Below are 17,208 nucleotides of genomic sequence, written 5' to 3'. Positions count from 1 at the left end.
CTGCAAGCTTCAGAGTCTCGTGTTAGAAGTGAATATTTGGCCCAATTTTGATGAGGAAGATCGACCTCATCTGCAGGAATGCTTAGTTGGCTGGTTCATCACTCACGCATCATTCTATTGGTCTTCACCTTCAGCCAATAGCTTAAGTGTTCACTTCTCTCATAGTCAGTGGCAGACTTAACAGTTTGGGGGGGGGGGGGGGGGGGGGCAGGTGAACAATAAGATGTATGAAGGTAAAGATTTAACATTCATTTATTTTGTCATTGTCAGTGAAAACAATGAAAATGTGTTTGGTGCATCAACAACAACAGTCACTCCGTTCAATTCACCAAATAAATACCCGATAAATAACCAAAGTGCAGCATCAGTACACAAGAGAACACAGCAAGGCATTAACAAAAAATAAAAATAAATAAATAAGACATTCAGTGTACACAGATGTTGAGTCAGTAGCAGCTTGATATGATGTGCAGCAGTGTAAAGTCCAGTTCACAGTGTGCTCAGGTGAGACAGTTGGAGAGGGGTGGGGGGCAGTTGGTGGGTGGGACTGTTCAGCCGCTGCACAGCCTGTGAATAAAGGCTGTTCCTCAGTCTGGTTGTTCTGGCCTGGATGGACCTGTACCTCCTTCCTGAGGGCAGCAGGTGGAAGAGGTGGTGGACTGGATGGAGATGGTCATGCAGGATGTTGTGGACTCGCTTTAGACAGCGGGGGGTGTAAAAGCTACTCATCAAGGTAAATATGTGCCAAAACACACTACCTTAGATCATTCACACATGAGTTTGGTTGTAATATGTCTCATACGCAATGAATACATTTCCCTATGCATAGATGGATAAAGGAATTGCCTTTTTACCAGCCCCCCCCCTCCCTGTGTGTGTGTGTAGTTGACTGATCAGAGATATATAGAATGAAGCTGCAAGGTCTTTCTATAAATAATTGTCATTCTTTATTGATGCAATAACACTTCAAACTCACAGTTACGGACTCATAAGTTAAAATCACACATGTATGTAAAATTGAACGTGAAGTTGCAGGAAAAAGAAGAACATGTCAGAAAAATTGGTACTTGTAGCATATTGGGATAACTTTCCTGACAAAACAGACGTGCACGGCGCAGCTGAAGCATGCCTTAAGGAAGGAAACTTTGGGTGAGAGCAGAGGATATTGAGGACGCAGCGGGAGCCTTGTGAGATGGGGGTGCGGAAGAACGCCGGGGCTGACCGGAAAGCTGCATGCAGGACCTGAAGGCCTGACAATCGGTGAATAAAGGAAAGTCTGCTCTCCTGATCTGCCTTGATGCGTGTGGCTGACGTCAGTACAGGCCCCTGAAGTCTACCCGTTTTGTTTGTGTTCCTTTCAGCCGCACAGACGCTGGTTTTCCCCCTCCACGGCCAGTTTCAACGGTTGACTTTTGGGGGGCGGCTTTGGACTGGATTTTTTAGCTGGGACTTTCAATCAAATTTTTATGTCTTTTATTTTTTTACCTTTTGCAACTGTTTTTAAATGACTATTTATTAAATCCATTTTTAAACTTTTATTTGTTTTTAGTAATTTTGGCACAGTATTTTATTGAGCTGATTCAGTCACCAGTGTGACATTCGGAAAAAAAACGAACTTGTAAGACTGAGTTGTCGGTTCAATTTTCTTCTCTTTCTCTAGAAGAGTTTCACACAAACACTTTGGAAATCTCAGTGTCATTCTTTTTTTTTTTTTTTTTTTTTTTTTTAACTTGTTCTGTCCAACAGCTGAGCAAACAGATTAGAGCTGAAAGCTTTTTGTGTTGGACAGGTTTTACTATCACAAAAAGAGGTTATATAGCTTCAAGAAACTAGAGTGTAGATTTGTATAAACCCCTTTTTGTCGTATTATTTTTTATTTATTTGTTACATTTAGTGTGTGTGGGGAGGGAGAGGGGAAGAATGTGAGGGGAGGGTGGAAGAGAGTAAAAGGAAGAAAGGTGAAAAGGTGGGGGATACAAGCACTGATTTGACTAAGTTATTAATTTAAGCTGTAACAATTATACCAGATCTGCTGGAAAGACGAATGTTACATCAAAGGTGAAAATCTGACACTAAGATGAGCGAGAAAAAAAAACTGTCCATCAATACACTGTAGGTAAGGAGGAGGGATGAAGCAGACAGGGAGCAGTGTGGAGTGTGCACGTGCACGTGGGGGTGGAGATACATGCATGCTGCCGACGTGAACCGTGTGTTCATAAAGGGAGCCAGATCCTACCCAGCCAGACCAGCCAGACCAGGAGAGGGGAGGAGAGCCCCCCAGGCCAGAAGCCCCCCCAGCATCCGGACCCAGGCAGCCCGGGAGGGGAGGAGGAGGGGACCGCCCACCCCACCAGCCAGGCACAGAGAGGGCCCCCCTACAGGGGCCCCCCCAATGCCCAGAGGCACAAGCGAACCCAGTGTCCGGCCCCCAGGCCACAAGACAGGAGCGCTTAGCCGTACCAGGCGGCAGCCATGGGGGCCACCGGGCGCCGGACACCGAGACAAAGGCCAGGGACGAAGCCAGGGCCCCCGGAACCCAAGAGCCAGCCACCACCCGACCGGCGCCCCGTCCCCGCAAGCCAGCCCAGGCCCGCGACCTTAGCAACCCACGGATCGCCACGCACCCACAGCCACAGCCACCCCCCTAAAACCCTACGCACTACCACCCCCCCCGCCATAATATCTGACCCCCCAACCCTCTCAGTGCCCTCCCCTCTCTGTGATGGGGAGGGAAAGCCCCAGAGGGTCCCAGCGAGCCAGCCCCCAGGTCGGTCCTACCCATGCACTCACACACACATACTCACAATCATCTGGTTACCCTCCCTACCCCCGCCGCCAAGCAGCAACCCCCCCCCCCCCCCCCCCCCCAGCCGGCCAACCCCCAGCGCCGCATGCCCGACCCCTCCCGCAGCCGACAGGACACCCATAAGCCCGGCCGCCCTGAGAGGACCAGGCGGGTGAAGACCGGCCGCCCCCCCCCCCCGACCCCACCCATGTATGGAGGTGTGGGAGTGCTGTGTGTGTGCTGCAGGTAAAATAGGAGGTCACCAGTGTGGGGGGATCCACCGCTGCCATCTCAGTGTCATTCTGACTTATGGCAAACTCCATGCAAGATATTTGTGCCAAAACTAACTTGTGTCAGTGTGTTGGTGTCACGCTTTTATCTTACATGCTTTTACAAGCCTCTAAAGTAGGGGTGTGCCAAAATATCGATATGGTGATATATTACAATATTTAGGACCATGATTGATTCTCGATGCGTTTTCTTAAAGTAACGACCTTTTACTTACGTTTGAAGAAACTGTAAAACGTTATATTAATCATTCTTTGGTAAGACACTTCTCCTGAGGTAGATAGGCGGCGCTCATTACGAGATTGGCTGTCACAGGCGGACAAAGAAGAATACACATTTACAGAAAAATGGCGGAGGGAAAAAACAAGGAAAATAGCGAGAGCATCAAGTTAAGAGACGCGCCGGCAGCGTTTACAATACAGACCAAAAGTTTGGTACGGTGGCCAACAAGGCTCACACTACAAACAAAAGAAACAAGGCCACGGCATTACCCGAAGCACAACGACATAACCGCAGCATTAGCATTAACCTCAGCACAACGGAAATGAGGACTTTTCTTTCCTACTTGCAGAAAAATAAAACAATTCAGTTTCAAACTATTCGGTGAGACAGAGTTTTAGGGCCACCAAAAAAAGTAAAATTACGAGATTTTAAACCGTAAATTTACAAGAATTGTATTTTTACGAGATTAAAGTGGAAGTGATCATACAGAGCAGCAAGTGAACGCAGCGCAGCAGCAGAGCAGACCCTCTAAACTTAGTAGAACAGGTGAACTGAATGTTCACTGTTCCAAATGTTTGGAAGCTCATTTGTTTGATTTACAATCTATTAATGTTTTATTTATTGATGGGTGGTTTGCAGGATCTCTGCAGCCCGTTGAAGCCATCGCCGATGGCTTCGGTATTGTTGTGGAGTATGTGTGTTTATATTGTGTGTTTGGAGGACAGAGAACCGTAAAAAGAAGCTGTCCCCCCAAGAAGAACTGTTTTGGAGTCTTTATTAACTCGCTCTGGAGGCTGACGGTCCAAACGGGAAAGTGAACCCCAAACGAGGATCCGCCTTCGTCCCTGGAGAAAAATCTCCCCTACGTTTCCGACCACAGTCGGAAAGAAAAAAAGAGAAGTCATCTCACAGGAAAGGTTCAACAGTGTCCCTGCAGGCAGCTGTCCACTTCAATCCTTTCCCTCCATTAAAGACCAGATCTCTACGTCTGTGTGACGCTTCCGTCTGAGGAGGCGCACTTTTTGCCATTTTCAACGTTCTAATGCTAATATAACAGACTATTTTCATTCCTCTTTATTGTTTAATGCTGAAACGGGATGTTTCATCTGGAGGAGGGGGCGTATGTAACACTGTTTACCTCCACATTGGTGTTCAGATGACAGGTTCATGACGTAATGAGACAAATGAACTTCAGGTTATGTGAATGAAAAGGAAAATAAAGGCTGCAGCAGTCCTCTGCACCCAAACGTGTCTCTGAGCCCCTTATTTTATACATAAAACTCCGCTTTACCAACACAGAACCCCGGAAAGCCGGTTCCACTGAAAATAATCTGATTTTGAGTCGCCTAAAGGTTCCCAGATCTCTGTTTTTTAACCCTTGTGCTATCCTATGACCCCCCCCTCACATTGACGTGTTATTCCTACCATGACAAAGGTGGATAAAGGTGACGAGGATTTCATGTAATCCATGGACACCAGTGAAGATCACAAATCATTGAAGAAATTAGGTTCAGAGCACTGGCACGGCTGGCCCTTCCCACTTAGGTGTTAGCTTTGCTGAAATTGCTATGGATAATGGATGTGACCGGACCCAGACTAAGTCGCCCACCAGGAAGTGCTCATCTCTCCTATGGTCATTATTGTACTTAGCTTGTCTTGTCTGGTACTTCATGATTCATCCATGATTCCTAAGCATGTTGTTCTTGTCTTGTCTCTGAAATAGTCTCCCCACTTATCATGAAGTTGATTTAATGCACCAGCTTCCTGCAGAAGTTACTTCGGTGCTACAAAGTGAAACAATTGGATTTGCCTTCCAAGTTTAGTTTAGTATATTCTATTGTAACATCTTAGGAAAAAAACTTAGCTGACAGAAATCATTTACAATTTTTTAAAAAAGGTTAAAAATAAAAAGCCTAGCTGCCACATTTTTCTTTTGAACTTAGTGTGTCTTTTTTGATGGGTTTTAAGATTATTTTAAATGTGTAGTTTTACAAAGTCACCTCTAGATGTCGCTGCAGTCAAATTAAGTTAGGAAAGGCCAACCCAGTCTCATCCTAAAATGTGTAGTAGCTACATTTGTCCACATGGAAATGCGTGAGAGTTTTACAAAAACGCCCCCTAAACTGTGAGGCGGATACGTTTCATTTTTCTATTCATTTTCTACGAGCCTTCTCAGGATCACGTGACTTTGGAGGTTTGGCCTGCCGTGAGCAAAAAACATGGCGGATGCACGTTCATTTTTTCGGTGGAATATCCCATAAAACAAGATATTTTGAGGACTAATTTTTATTTTGACAACATTTCTAGTGAGAAATATACCATTTTCTTTTAAAATATGCTTTCATTTAGGACATACAGTTTGTAGTTTGCTTGTTTCGTTCAACTTTTTCTCCCAAAGGCTCTGTGTTACGTTGGAGAAACACGTTAACTTTCATTCATATCTGCAGACGTGCGCGTGGGTCACGTGACTAATATGTTTTTCCTTTTTTCCGCAGAAAATGCCATAAAATAGGAGTGATTGTGGACTAATTTATTTTTGAAAACATTTCTAGCAGTATATATCCCCTTTATTTTCATAATATCCATTCATTGCAGACATGCAGTTCGTAGTTTGTTTGTTTCGTTCAACTTTTCCTCAAAGGATCTGAACGCGTTTGATCTTTTCCATAAATATATGCGGGCTGACGTGGGTCACGTGACGTGACGTGAGTTTCTCTTTTTTCATATAGAAGATCTCGTGAAAAGGTACGTTGCTATTTATTAATTATTTTTATTTACATTTACGGACCCGTGTATAGGTTTCATGCTGTGTTGTTGCGACTTTGAAGGACATTTAAACAAACCGGAAGAATGTTGTTCAGGAACAGACTGGAGAGTTCTCTAAATTTACTTAGCGATTTTTTTATTCAATAATCTTTTACATGTTAAAGTATTCACACTACAAGTCTAAATGCTGTGTACAATGTCTGATCTTTTCCATCATATCTGTGGGCTGACGTGGGGTCATGTGACGCGAGTTTCTTTTTTTTTCCTGTGGAAAAATCTCGTAAAATAAGATCGTCTGAGGTTTAATATTTAGGTTTAATAACATTTCTAGGGACTCATGTACACTGTCGTAACGTCCATGCAAGCGTATTTTTTCAACATCAACTAGTTGAGTTTAGAAATACACTGTAAATAATAAAAAAAGACGTTTGGCTCTAAACTGGTTGTGATTGGTCCCACGTTTATCGGGAAGGTTAAGTTCTAAAAATAAGCCCAGCGACAAACAGGTGTTTATTTTTATTTTTTTTACAGAAATTAATGTTTCCATTACTAATGCAAACTTTTTGTTTTGCAGGTATCATGTCGCATGACAGATTGCAGTTGTTTTTTATACAAACTTTATTGACTGTAACAATTCAAAACAACAATTCCCAACAGCAACAAGAAAGAAACAAACCAGAGGATTATTATGAAATTTTTCACAAAAACATTGAAACTGACGCACAGATTGAATGTTTTAAATGCTTTCTTATTGTCAGAGTTTCTTATTGTGTTCATGTTTTGTTTGAACTCATTGATAAAGATAGAAAAATGGGGGGTATAATTTCTAACTTTGTATTTATGAATGTGCCATATGAATAAAAATAATAAAAGGTTAATGATGTAGAATTGTTCTTTTTATGGGATGGACAGTGGGTGAGGCACGACAGATTGCAGTAAAACTAAACAGTAAAACAGTCAGACTGCTACCACAATAGTGTTGAACTTCTGTTGAGAATAATTCATTCATAAATCTGTCTATATATTAGAATATCAGCATCTGGGTCATTTACGTCTATTTTAACATAAAAGGGTCTAAAAAGAACTAACATCAACAAACAACAACTACTAATAAATGTTATAGGAAATAAGGAAACTAAGTATAAAAAAGTAAAACAAAATAAATGTACATAGTATATTATTTATTATTGTAAATAAAAAAATAAACACGTCTGACTAAGAGTGGGGGTTGAGGGCGGGGTTTTTTTGTCTCTTTTTTGGAATCCAGCGTAGAGGCCATGACCCCCCCCTGCAAGAAAAGTAGAGAAGGTTCAATCAAACAGTGATAGACGATGGGCTACAGTTTGTCCACTCAGTGCTTACAGGACGACTGTTTTTAATTTGATTAGTGTCAATTATCCTTTGTAGGAAATATTAGTACTATTCAAATATTCATGAATAATTACAATATTACATTGATTTTTAACGCATAGCACAAAAGCATCAAATAATCAATATCTAACAACTTGTAGAACATGAATAATAAAACTTGGACATGCATCCATCATCTACCCCTTTTGTCCTTTTATTGACAAAATTAGAAAAGATTTATATAATTTTAAATAAACAAAAAAACAAATTAGGCTGATTATTATTTGGACGTATTTATTTGCGACCAAGCAAAAAAACTGATGGAAATTCATGTTGAAGAGGCACGTTGCTGGATTGTCCGCACGTATTTTAACCATAACCCCGGCTTCTTTACTTGCAAACAGGCATTTCAAAATAAATAAATCAATTCATTAATAATATATACAACATAAAACATGACTAGCACTCCATTAACTCCATCTGGGTTTCATAAATAAAATAAAAACGTTTACCACTCAAAACAATCATCAGAACTCTAACACAGTAAATATGCCAAACAAATGAATAAAAAAGCATGTATATACATTAGAGTTCTACTTTAAAATAGTAATAATGTAAAATAAAAACTGCTCCTATTTTCTTTAAATGTCCTCATTGCATATTAATCTTTTCCTCCAATCACACGGCTGCATTCTGAAAGATGAAAAGTGTAAACTTGTTTAAGAGATGTTTAAGAGGACTACTGTAAACTAAGATAAATGTGTTAGTTAAAATAAAGTAATAATGCATAGTTATTTTATAATAAAAGACTAAAAAAGGCAAATTAATAATACAAAATCCAAATCTTTACAAATTCTGCAAGTATTTTGTCGTATTACTTTTTACTGGTGGAAATGCAAAGAAAAGCGACAAATTAGAAGAACTGGTTTGAACATGAATTATTGCACAAAGACGGAAAGGTGGGCGTGTCTCCAGGAAAGAGATCCTCATGACAACCAACATGATTTTTGATACGGAGGCTGATGCTTCAAGGAGAAAAGAAACGTCAACAGCCAGTGCTGATCAGAACACAATCCAATATTCTCATCATTTGAATAAATCCTGAAATGTTCATCTGCTGGTGTTTGTCTACATTTCTTGATGAAGTTTTGCTGCAAAATAAACCCATTAACCATCACTGTTCTGTCTGTGATGGAATAAACGCCAGGGCTACTATGGGAAGATATACGGTAGTCAACATTTTCTTGGAAAGGATTCTTTTTAAATAATATTTTATAGAATCTTTTAATAGTGTGTAAAATGTTTTTAACTACAAAGCATTTTAATTGCATGTTATATGTTTTATATCAACTGTAATGCCCATTAAAAAGAAAAGCTAAAGTAAACTTGAACTGAACTATTTCTTTCTTATTAAAGATTTGAGGAAAAGTGTAAAAATAACCACCAGATGAATAATTCTGTATTTTCACATTTCTTTGGAGAAACATTTGTTGAGGATAAAAAAACACAGGAATATCTTAAAAACATATTTTTGCTAACTGTGCAGAAAAATAAGATTGTACCAGGATAGTAAAATGTCAGAAGTTGGCACACTGGTGGACGGCTGTGGGGCTGAAGTGGTGGGAGGATGGATGTCTGAAACGGTTGATGGTTGGACGGCTGAAGCACTGGAGGGCTGCTGGTTTTTCCAACCTTAAATGGATGAAAATGATGAAATGATTAGTGTGGTTGTTTTGGTGAGACATGACCAGATCTGCTGACGGTTCAAAAATGAAAGTTTCTAATCAAACTAGAGTTCAAGCAGATTGAAGATGTTGTGTCATCAAGCTTCCATGAATAATGAGTTAAAACAACAGACTGAGGTGAATGTAAAATTATTATTACCAGTATACCTGATACAAGGCCTTCATCCAGGCAAAGCACGTTTCTGCTTGATCAGGGAATTTAGGGCACCTTAGGGCCACAACATGTGTGTGGTAAGAGACGGGACTTTTTGGCAGGTTTGGCAGCAATTTTTGTATCGTCATCGTCAAAATTTAAATTATCATATAACACTGTGAACAGATCAACAATTGGTTAATGACTCTGAGTCACAGATGGTAAATACATACCAATACAGACACTTCATCACATGTGAGGCTTTCTCTTTTGGCCTGAAATCTTTGTAGCCCGCCTGACATTTGGATGTTTTGGCGGCCACAGCGATCACCGCTTTGCAGTTGATGGAAGACGTTGTCGAGCCTCGTGGCAGATTCAGCTGAAAATAGGAAAAGCAGAATTTTTATGTCTCCAGTTCCACATTCTGATAAGATTTGGGGAAAATATTGCCATATTAATGACAATGGTTGTTAGTTTTACAATTAAATTAAGGTAGCAATTGAAGTCTAACAGTTTTGTAAGAATGTGCAGGTTATTATTTCTGAATTTTAAAAAGAAAAGTTATAAAAAAAAAAGGTCATGAAGACTTGGTTATGAGCTGAAGATGTCTTTCCTCTTATCCAAAATGATTTCTGGAATAAAACTGGTAAAAAAGCAGTTTGACTGGATCAGAGAAAAGGTCTGAGCGAGTGTGATGTCACCCATTTCCTTCCAGATCCATCATAACAAAGTAAATTCTGTCGTCGTTTCTCTGTGATACAGACGTCACCACGTTGGAGCCAGTTGACAGTGATTGATCTGAGTATCAATTCTATGGCAACTACTGTCGCCAATCAGGAGTAAGCTTGTTGAAAGTCCACACTGCTTCCACTGAAAGTGAGCTTGGTGGAATTTGTCAAACAAACATTCAAGGTGGCACATGCTATTACTGAGGCATCTGTTGGTCAGTCTATAATTTGAATAACTTGTGATAAAGAAACAGTTTTGTAAAACAAATAACTGGAATTAGCAAAAACATGTTGAAAAGGGTATCACAACAAGAATGGTTAATCTGACCCATAGAATGACTAACTAACAGCTGTTTGTTTCTCTTTAGAAGTCTAAAGGATTTTGGCTCCTTGTACTTCCTGTTTGGAACGTGAGGGGGAGGAGTCAGTCAGTCCAGGTCTCTTAGACAGAGACTGTTTTAAAATATTTACAAAACCAAGTCGAGATGATCGTTGTTACAACGTTTTTTGTGTAAATTTGGAGAAAAACCCTAAATAGGTCAATCATAACACTTTAATATATCAGTAAATTACTGTTGCTTTTTTTGCCCGGAAACCGGCGGTGGCGCGAGCGCTGCCATAATCATTAGCTAATGTAACCCCGATTCTCACAAATCTCCCTTCCTCTGCTCCACCACAATAACTATACAGTCGAAACAAATAATTAATACATTTTTCTATGTTGATCATCATAGTAACCTGCAGTCGTGTTACGTTCAGTCTCTCGATGGAGGCCGTATTTTTCAGCACCGCTCTTCCGTCACAGTGATAACAACAGCTGCATTCATTTGTCAGATGAAAATACTTTTAGATGATCATAAAGTATTTTCATTAATGCCTCGTGTGTTCACATTTCTTACCTTTGAGACTTCTTTAGCTCGCGCAGAGATGCAGAAAGCGCGACAACCAGATTACCTTTATTGACGCCCAACACCCACCGACCGGCGCGCGGATACGTGGGGGTGGGGTGGCTTTATGTGCACGGCGCGCACGCATGCGTATTTGCACTAAAATTTTCACATGGCCTCTTTGGCATATGAACCTAACATTTCTATCATTTGTGTCTAAATTACGAGGCTTAAATAACGCAACTTGATTTGTGTGTGTCAAAAAATATTTCATGTTGGGTCTAAATCAGATAAGCATTGTTCATCACATCAAATATTTACATATTTGCTGTATTATACTGTTTTCATTTATTTGTTACTTTTATCATCTAAATTGTCCTAAGATTTATGAAAAAATGAAAATCACACACTGAAAAATAGGGTTTGCTTTATCATTTTATTCTGCATAATGGAATGTTTGGCTCAAAACTGAGCTCTTTGGCATCAACTCAACCATTGGGTTTGGAGGAAAAGAATTGCTACCTATGACCCCAAGAACAGCTTCCCCACTGTCAAACATGGAGGTGGAAGCATTATGCTTTGTGGCTATTTTTCTGCACAGAGCTACGTCACCACGTTGATGGAGCCATTAATGAAAAATCTTGAGTGAGAACTTCCTACCCTCCTTAAGCCAGGACCCTTCAAATCAGTCATGAATGGGTCTTCCAACAGGTTAGTGACCTAGAACCTACAGCCAAGGCAACCAAGAAATGGCTGAAGAACAATCATATCAAGGTCATGGAGAGGCCAAGCCCATGTCAATCCTATGGAGAGATCTCACAGTCGCCAAGCAACAGCCACCAAATATTCATGATGTAGAAGGGTCAAAAGAAGGGCAAATAGATTTATATAAATTCTTTCAACTTGATTTCTTTCTAGGTTTGCAATTCTGCACAACAAACAAAGGACAAAAACTTTTTTTCCTCCAAATAAAGGCAAAAACCTTGAAACTTCATGCGAGTTCTTGGCAACTGCCATTTCCCAAATCCTGCTCATACTGGACCCACATCTCCATGTCTTGGATATAAGTAATTAACTTGCCAATAACAAAGACTTATGAAAGGTCACTGAGGTGAACTTTGTAGTGCGGAAACTGTATAGTGTAAGGCTGATCGGCAAATAAAAGACCATGAAAGTCATCTTGGACTTTAGTAGGCACAGAGGAAGGTTCACAGCTTCCCTTTCCTGGGCATCCCCATCTCAGCTGATCTAACTTGGTTTCCTAACATCCAGGACATTATCAACAAGGCACATCAGCACGTCTGAAGCTGCTGGCAACCTACCGCTCAGCCAGTCCAACGGCATCATGGTCTGGCTCTCAGATCAAACTGAAGAAGAGCAGCAGAAGCTTCTGTGCTGAAGATACTGGAGCAGATCATCGGCTACCCCCTTCCCTACCTGTCATCCTGTCTGAGTAAAGGGACGTGTCAAGGACAGCACCCTTCCTGCAGCTAACATACTGATACACATATCACTCCACACTTCTAATATTCTTAATTTCTCATGTCATTTACCCCTAATTTAAGATAACTCATTGTCATTTTGCTACATTTTACTTCAGTCTTGCTACAATTAAAATGTAGTCTGTACCCTGACAAAGGATTTGGAGATGCATAGCACATTTATTATATGAGTTTAATAGGACAGTGTTTCATTCTAAGGTGTTGGACATACAAATCAAAGGCCAAACGTTTGAGATAAAATGAGAAGTGTCTTCAGCACAGGTGTGAGCACTGAAATGTTTAGCTAGTGTTGTAGAAACTTGAACGGAGGTAAAAAATAATGTAATTGTTGAAATTTAGGTTGAAAAAACCTTCATTGGTGCGGTGCAGAAAAAAAATCTCTCATTTCAATTAAAAGTCATTTATTGGTACAAAGTTGAAATGAGGTTTTCCTTCATATAAGCCTTTTTTTAGGGGTGGAGCTGGGGCTTGAACTGCAGAAAGTCTCCTCCTCAGCAGACAATTAGTCCCTCATGTTCTCTCTCCATCAATGCCTCTTTGCTGCCTGAGAATGAAATGAAGAGGAAAACACATAAATGCCACAAGCCCTGGACATCCATGCAGATCACAAAGAGAAACCTCCTGGCTTTGCGGGGCAGAACCTTCCAAAAGCTGGGAGGAGAGCTCTTCAACCACACTTCAAGGACCCGCAGTGCTGCTGGACTTCACCAACCACAGTCTGGTCAGCAGCATGACATCATAGAGCCTTTAGTTCTTCACCATGGCACCATAACCTGCAATCCATCACATCATGCTTGATCAGTTATGCAACAACTTTAGAAAGTGTAACAAATGATTTTTACCATATGCTGATTCTTGTTTTCCTGATGCTCAGACAAAGCCCTTCAGTGTTTTTCTCTGGGTCATTTGGATTGGTCCTTGTGGGAAGAGATTAATGTATTAATAATACTGAAGAAATCATGAGATATTCCACATCAACAGCATGAGAGTAACATGAAAGAAACAAGCCAACATTTATCTACAACATTACCACGATCTTTACCTGGAGGTATCATTCTGGTTACGTCTGCTCCAGCTTTTCTGACTTCCGCTTGTTCCAGCCACTGGCCTGAACGGCGAGGATGTCTGTGCAGAATGAAAGAATCAAAATGTAGTAAACTGAGAAAACAAATTACACAAAAAGGATGCATCTTCAATGAGTATTTACCAATATTTGACACATATGTACTCGGAACATGTGTCTGCTGAAGAGAGGAAGCTGTTCAGTCGGTTCAGTCCCTTTCCCTGATGTTGTCCCTTCTTGATTTCATCCTCGGATCCTCATCATTTCAACCAAAATGTATATTTGCAAACTTTTGAAACATAAGGGATTAGAAAAAAAACTCCAACAGGAATAATGAGAAATAAGCCGTTGATAATTATTACCTCACACATCCAAGAGTAAACTTGAAAAGGACACATGTTCAACAGGTCTTGCCTCTCAGGACAAGGAACGCCAACCTTCTCCAAATGCGATCAGAACTCGTAGACTACATCAGAGCAGAAGAACTGCACGGTCTGTGGAGAAAGCCGTTTCTGCAAATAGAAGGGGTTCATGAAAATATCTCAACGGAACAGGTTCAGGAAGCTCGCTCACCTGGAGAGAGCTCTGAGTGGAGCCACTTCCTCTCTACATCCAGAGGAGGACGCCTCCCTGGGGGGGGTGGGGTGGGGGGGGTTGTTCCATGCATGTCTCACTGGGCAGAGGCCCTAAGGGAGACCCAGGACACGCTGGGGAGACTACGTCTCTCAGCTGGCCCCGGGATCCCCCAAGAGGAGCTGGAGGAGAGGGAAGTGTGGGCATCTTTGCTTAGACTGCTGCCCTCACAACCTGGTTCCTGATGAATGGAAGAAGATGGATGCATGGATGGAACGTGTTCAGGCCTTTCAGCAAAACTCCACGATGGCAGACTGCGATCCTTCCTCATTTACTTTGCCAGAAGACTTTTTGGAGGACTCTGGTGCTGCCACAAACTTTCCTGCTCCACATCTCCCATCTCCAGGATTCTATCAAAACAAATGAATGTCGTATATTAACATGATGATATGACACAAAATACAATAAAACATATATGCAGGCGTGTTCCTTTTCTTGAGGAAGAAGACATGAAAATAACTTTACATGTTCTATTTCCGCATGAATGCAGTTCACAAAGGAGGTCTCCACAGTGTTTTTGGTCAGAAACGCATCTTCAAAATAACCACTGAGCCTAAAAGAACAGAAAAGTTTACATAAGAAAAACATTTATACCATCAAAAATGTAGGTGGAAAGAAATTTACACACCCCAGTTGGCTCTCAAAACAGTACATTTTGCAAGTTCCATCCACTGCTACAGCCAACATGGAGGGAGAGCATGCAGGACCCTGAAACAGATGAACCTGACAGCCTCTCCACCTCAAAGTTAGCAGAAGATCAGTCCAGGAACTATTTGTACATGTTGTCTCCAAATAACTGACCAGTCTGAGAGAGGAAAGGGAAAAAAACACGAGGTTCTTTTATGTATATACATACACACACAAAAGAATCAGGAATCAGACATTGTAACAGAATTTTTAGCTATTATAAAATCGTTCCCAGTGTTTTTTTTTAATTACGATCATTTTGTTTTTAAAGACATTTTTCTGCAGCACAGCAGCTCATAAGAATTTCACCTCAGAGCTGTGGTGCAGATGTTTGCCTCTGCTAATTTCCCATAAACCGTTTGTTGATTCTCTCTCCCGCTAGCTTATAGCACCTCACAAGCCCTAGCCGACATTAGCATAACAAAAAAAAAAAAATCAATGAGCAACATTGGAGCTATCCATGTGTACACTTTTGAGCCAGATACCAGCTCAGACAAGGGAACTCAGGACATTAATGGATCTACTGGTTTTTGTCTGCAAGTGGATGCATCAGAATTGGAGAGGAGTAGAGACTTTGGCCCATTCATGGCAGTTAGAGCGTCACAACTAAGAGCTTTTTGAGACAATGAGTTTCATTTTCTCCTGATCCATTGGGATTTGAATAAATACTCAGAAACAGTTTTAATCTTATATTATTGTGTATCTGTTTATATTTTTGTTAATGTTCTCAATAATGAGAAAAATGTTTGATCTTAAAAACATGACTTCCATTGGAGCGGCTCTTTAACTTTGTTGACAATGCTAGGATAAATACATGTGGTCAGCGAAATCAGCCATAACTGTTTAGACCAGGGGTCTGCAGCCTGAGGCTCCACAGCCACAAGTGGCTCCTTGACCCCTCCTCTGTGGTTCTCTGACAAAAAATAAAAATGTTTTTAATTCAAACAAATATCCTATTTTTCAGACGACACAGCGCATCACGCAAAACAAAACAGTCAGATAAGTCAAACTTTACTCAACTTGGTGATCTACTCAACAGTTGAAGCAAAGTATTACTATGCCAGGCTCCTGACTACAGTACCCATAATGCTTCAATAATCTATCAAGCGGTGATGCACAATATTTTAAGAAATTCCAGCATTTATGACGAATTTTTTTAAACCTGACAACGTACCACAAAAAATCAATTTGAGGTCAATACGCACAATTTAGAGGGCCTATCCCATGCTAGCCATTTAGAATAAACTATTTCCTTGATCTCTGAGGCTCCGCCTTTCGTTTCTTGTGGGTGTCGCCTATTTCATGACATCAACCTAGAGTCGGCGTCGGCAGCGTTTCTGCGTTTCTTCCATCCAAACTTTTGCAAAGATGGATGTGAATATTGTGCAATGAAAGCATTTTGCTGATCACCGCTAGCTCCATTGAGAAAGTGGGCTGGTGGCGGGTCTGTTAGCCTGGAGGCGGTTTTAGCTGCACAGGCTCTTCCTAGAAGAGGCTGCTCCTCACTTATGATGAGGTCACAATGTGAGGACCCTCTTATTGTGAATTGGGAGGGGCTGGTGCTCAGAGGGTTTCAGAGGAATGCTGAGAGATGCGTGAGTGGATCAAAATACTGCTGTGGATTAGTTTTTGTGAGGAATTAACATTACAATACACTTAAAATTTTAAAACGTTGATATTGCATGATATAGGCCCTTAAAGAAATACTGGCTGAGATGTACTAACAACATAAAATCTACAATGCGTAAAAAAGAAAAAGCCTTTGTAAACCCCAGTAGTTATAAAGTTTCCAAGATAACATAAATGCAAATCAGTGTTTGATTTTCTAAAGGCTGAAGAGAAACCTTGTGTGTCCTACTGAGTTCTGCACAGTGAGACATTAGAAAGGCTCTTAGCTGTTTAAAGGGCTGCAGACCCCCGTTTCTGGCTAAATGACCCAAAAGGAAACTTACCTCTGCGGAGACCACGTGACGTTTCCGCCCCCGTCCTCTACAGAAGAGGCCTTCACCGTGATGCTGCGGCCTTTTAAGTTTAAGATGGAAAAACGCCTCGTCATTCAACGTTAATCCTAAACAGCCAACACGTTTTTACTAAAACCCATCTCTGGTTTCCCAAATCTAAACATTACATTTCTACAGAGAAAAGTTCAAATCATCGCCCACCTTCCAGCTGTCCAAGAAGTTCTTCAGCCGCGCGCCTTCCTGCGGGTTCATCCGGGGGTTTCCGGTGGATTGGGGTGGGGGTGCCCGTATGACGCTGCGTTCACTGGCTTTTCGAAATGCGCACTTCATGTCAATTGGGGCAAATTGAAGGCTTAAAAGCCTGTTTACTTTAGATAATATATCCTATTTAATATATCCTATTTAAAACTTTATTGAGAATTACTACAGGAAACAGTGATGAAACCTTTTTTAACAGA

General features: G+C 40.9%; 1 protein-coding gene and 2 long non-coding RNA genes across 6 annotated transcripts in view; all 3 read right to left on the bottom strand.

Moving 5' to 3' along the window:
* Positions 1-17,208, bottom strand: part of LOC144984466 (uncharacterized) — a 237,169-nt gene that overhangs the window by 87,775 nt on the left and 132,186 nt on the right. The window lies entirely within an intron of this gene.
* On the bottom strand, positions 6,662-11,037 carry LOC111948973 (uncharacterized). Of its 3 annotated transcripts, XR_013648026.1 has the most exons (5): positions 10,917-11,025; positions 10,756-10,834; positions 9,523-9,668; positions 8,974-9,103; positions 6,662-7,349 (listed from the first exon to the last, which is right to left on the bottom strand). It is a non-coding gene; the product is annotated as an uncharacterized LOC111948973 (long non-coding RNA). The 3 variants fall into 3 exon arrangements; XR_013648027.1 differs by lacking the exon at positions 10,756-10,834 and having other exon boundaries at positions 10,917-11,037; XR_002874975.2 differs by lacking the exon at positions 10,917-11,025 and having other exon boundaries at positions 10,756-10,889.
* On the bottom strand, positions 12,791-17,048 carry LOC105356718 (uncharacterized). Its single transcript, XM_078932614.1, has 12 exons — positions 16,952-17,048; positions 16,742-16,811; positions 14,731-14,907; positions 14,568-14,655; positions 14,378-14,452; positions 14,043-14,283; positions 13,832-13,963; positions 13,614-13,758; positions 13,449-13,531; positions 13,249-13,323; positions 13,048-13,179; positions 12,791-12,950 (listed from the first exon to the last, which is right to left on the bottom strand). Exons 3-6 carry the CDS (start codon positions 14,787-14,789, stop codon positions 14,140-14,142), a joined length of 366 nt encoding a protein of 121 aa, XP_078788740.1. The 5' UTR covers positions 14,790-14,907; positions 16,742-16,811; positions 16,952-17,048; the 3' UTR covers positions 12,791-12,950; positions 13,048-13,179; positions 13,249-13,323; positions 13,449-13,531; positions 13,614-13,758; positions 13,832-13,963; positions 14,043-14,139.

Source organism: Oryzias latipes, chromosome 16, assembly GCF_053564925.1.
Source record: "Oryzias latipes strain Hd-rR chromosome 16, Olatipes_Hd-rR_3.1".
Lineage (NCBI taxonomy): Eukaryota > Metazoa > Chordata > Actinopteri > Beloniformes > Adrianichthyidae > Oryzias > Oryzias latipes.
Note: the sequence above shows the minus strand (reverse complement) of the source record. Positions and strands in the feature narration are given on the sequence as shown.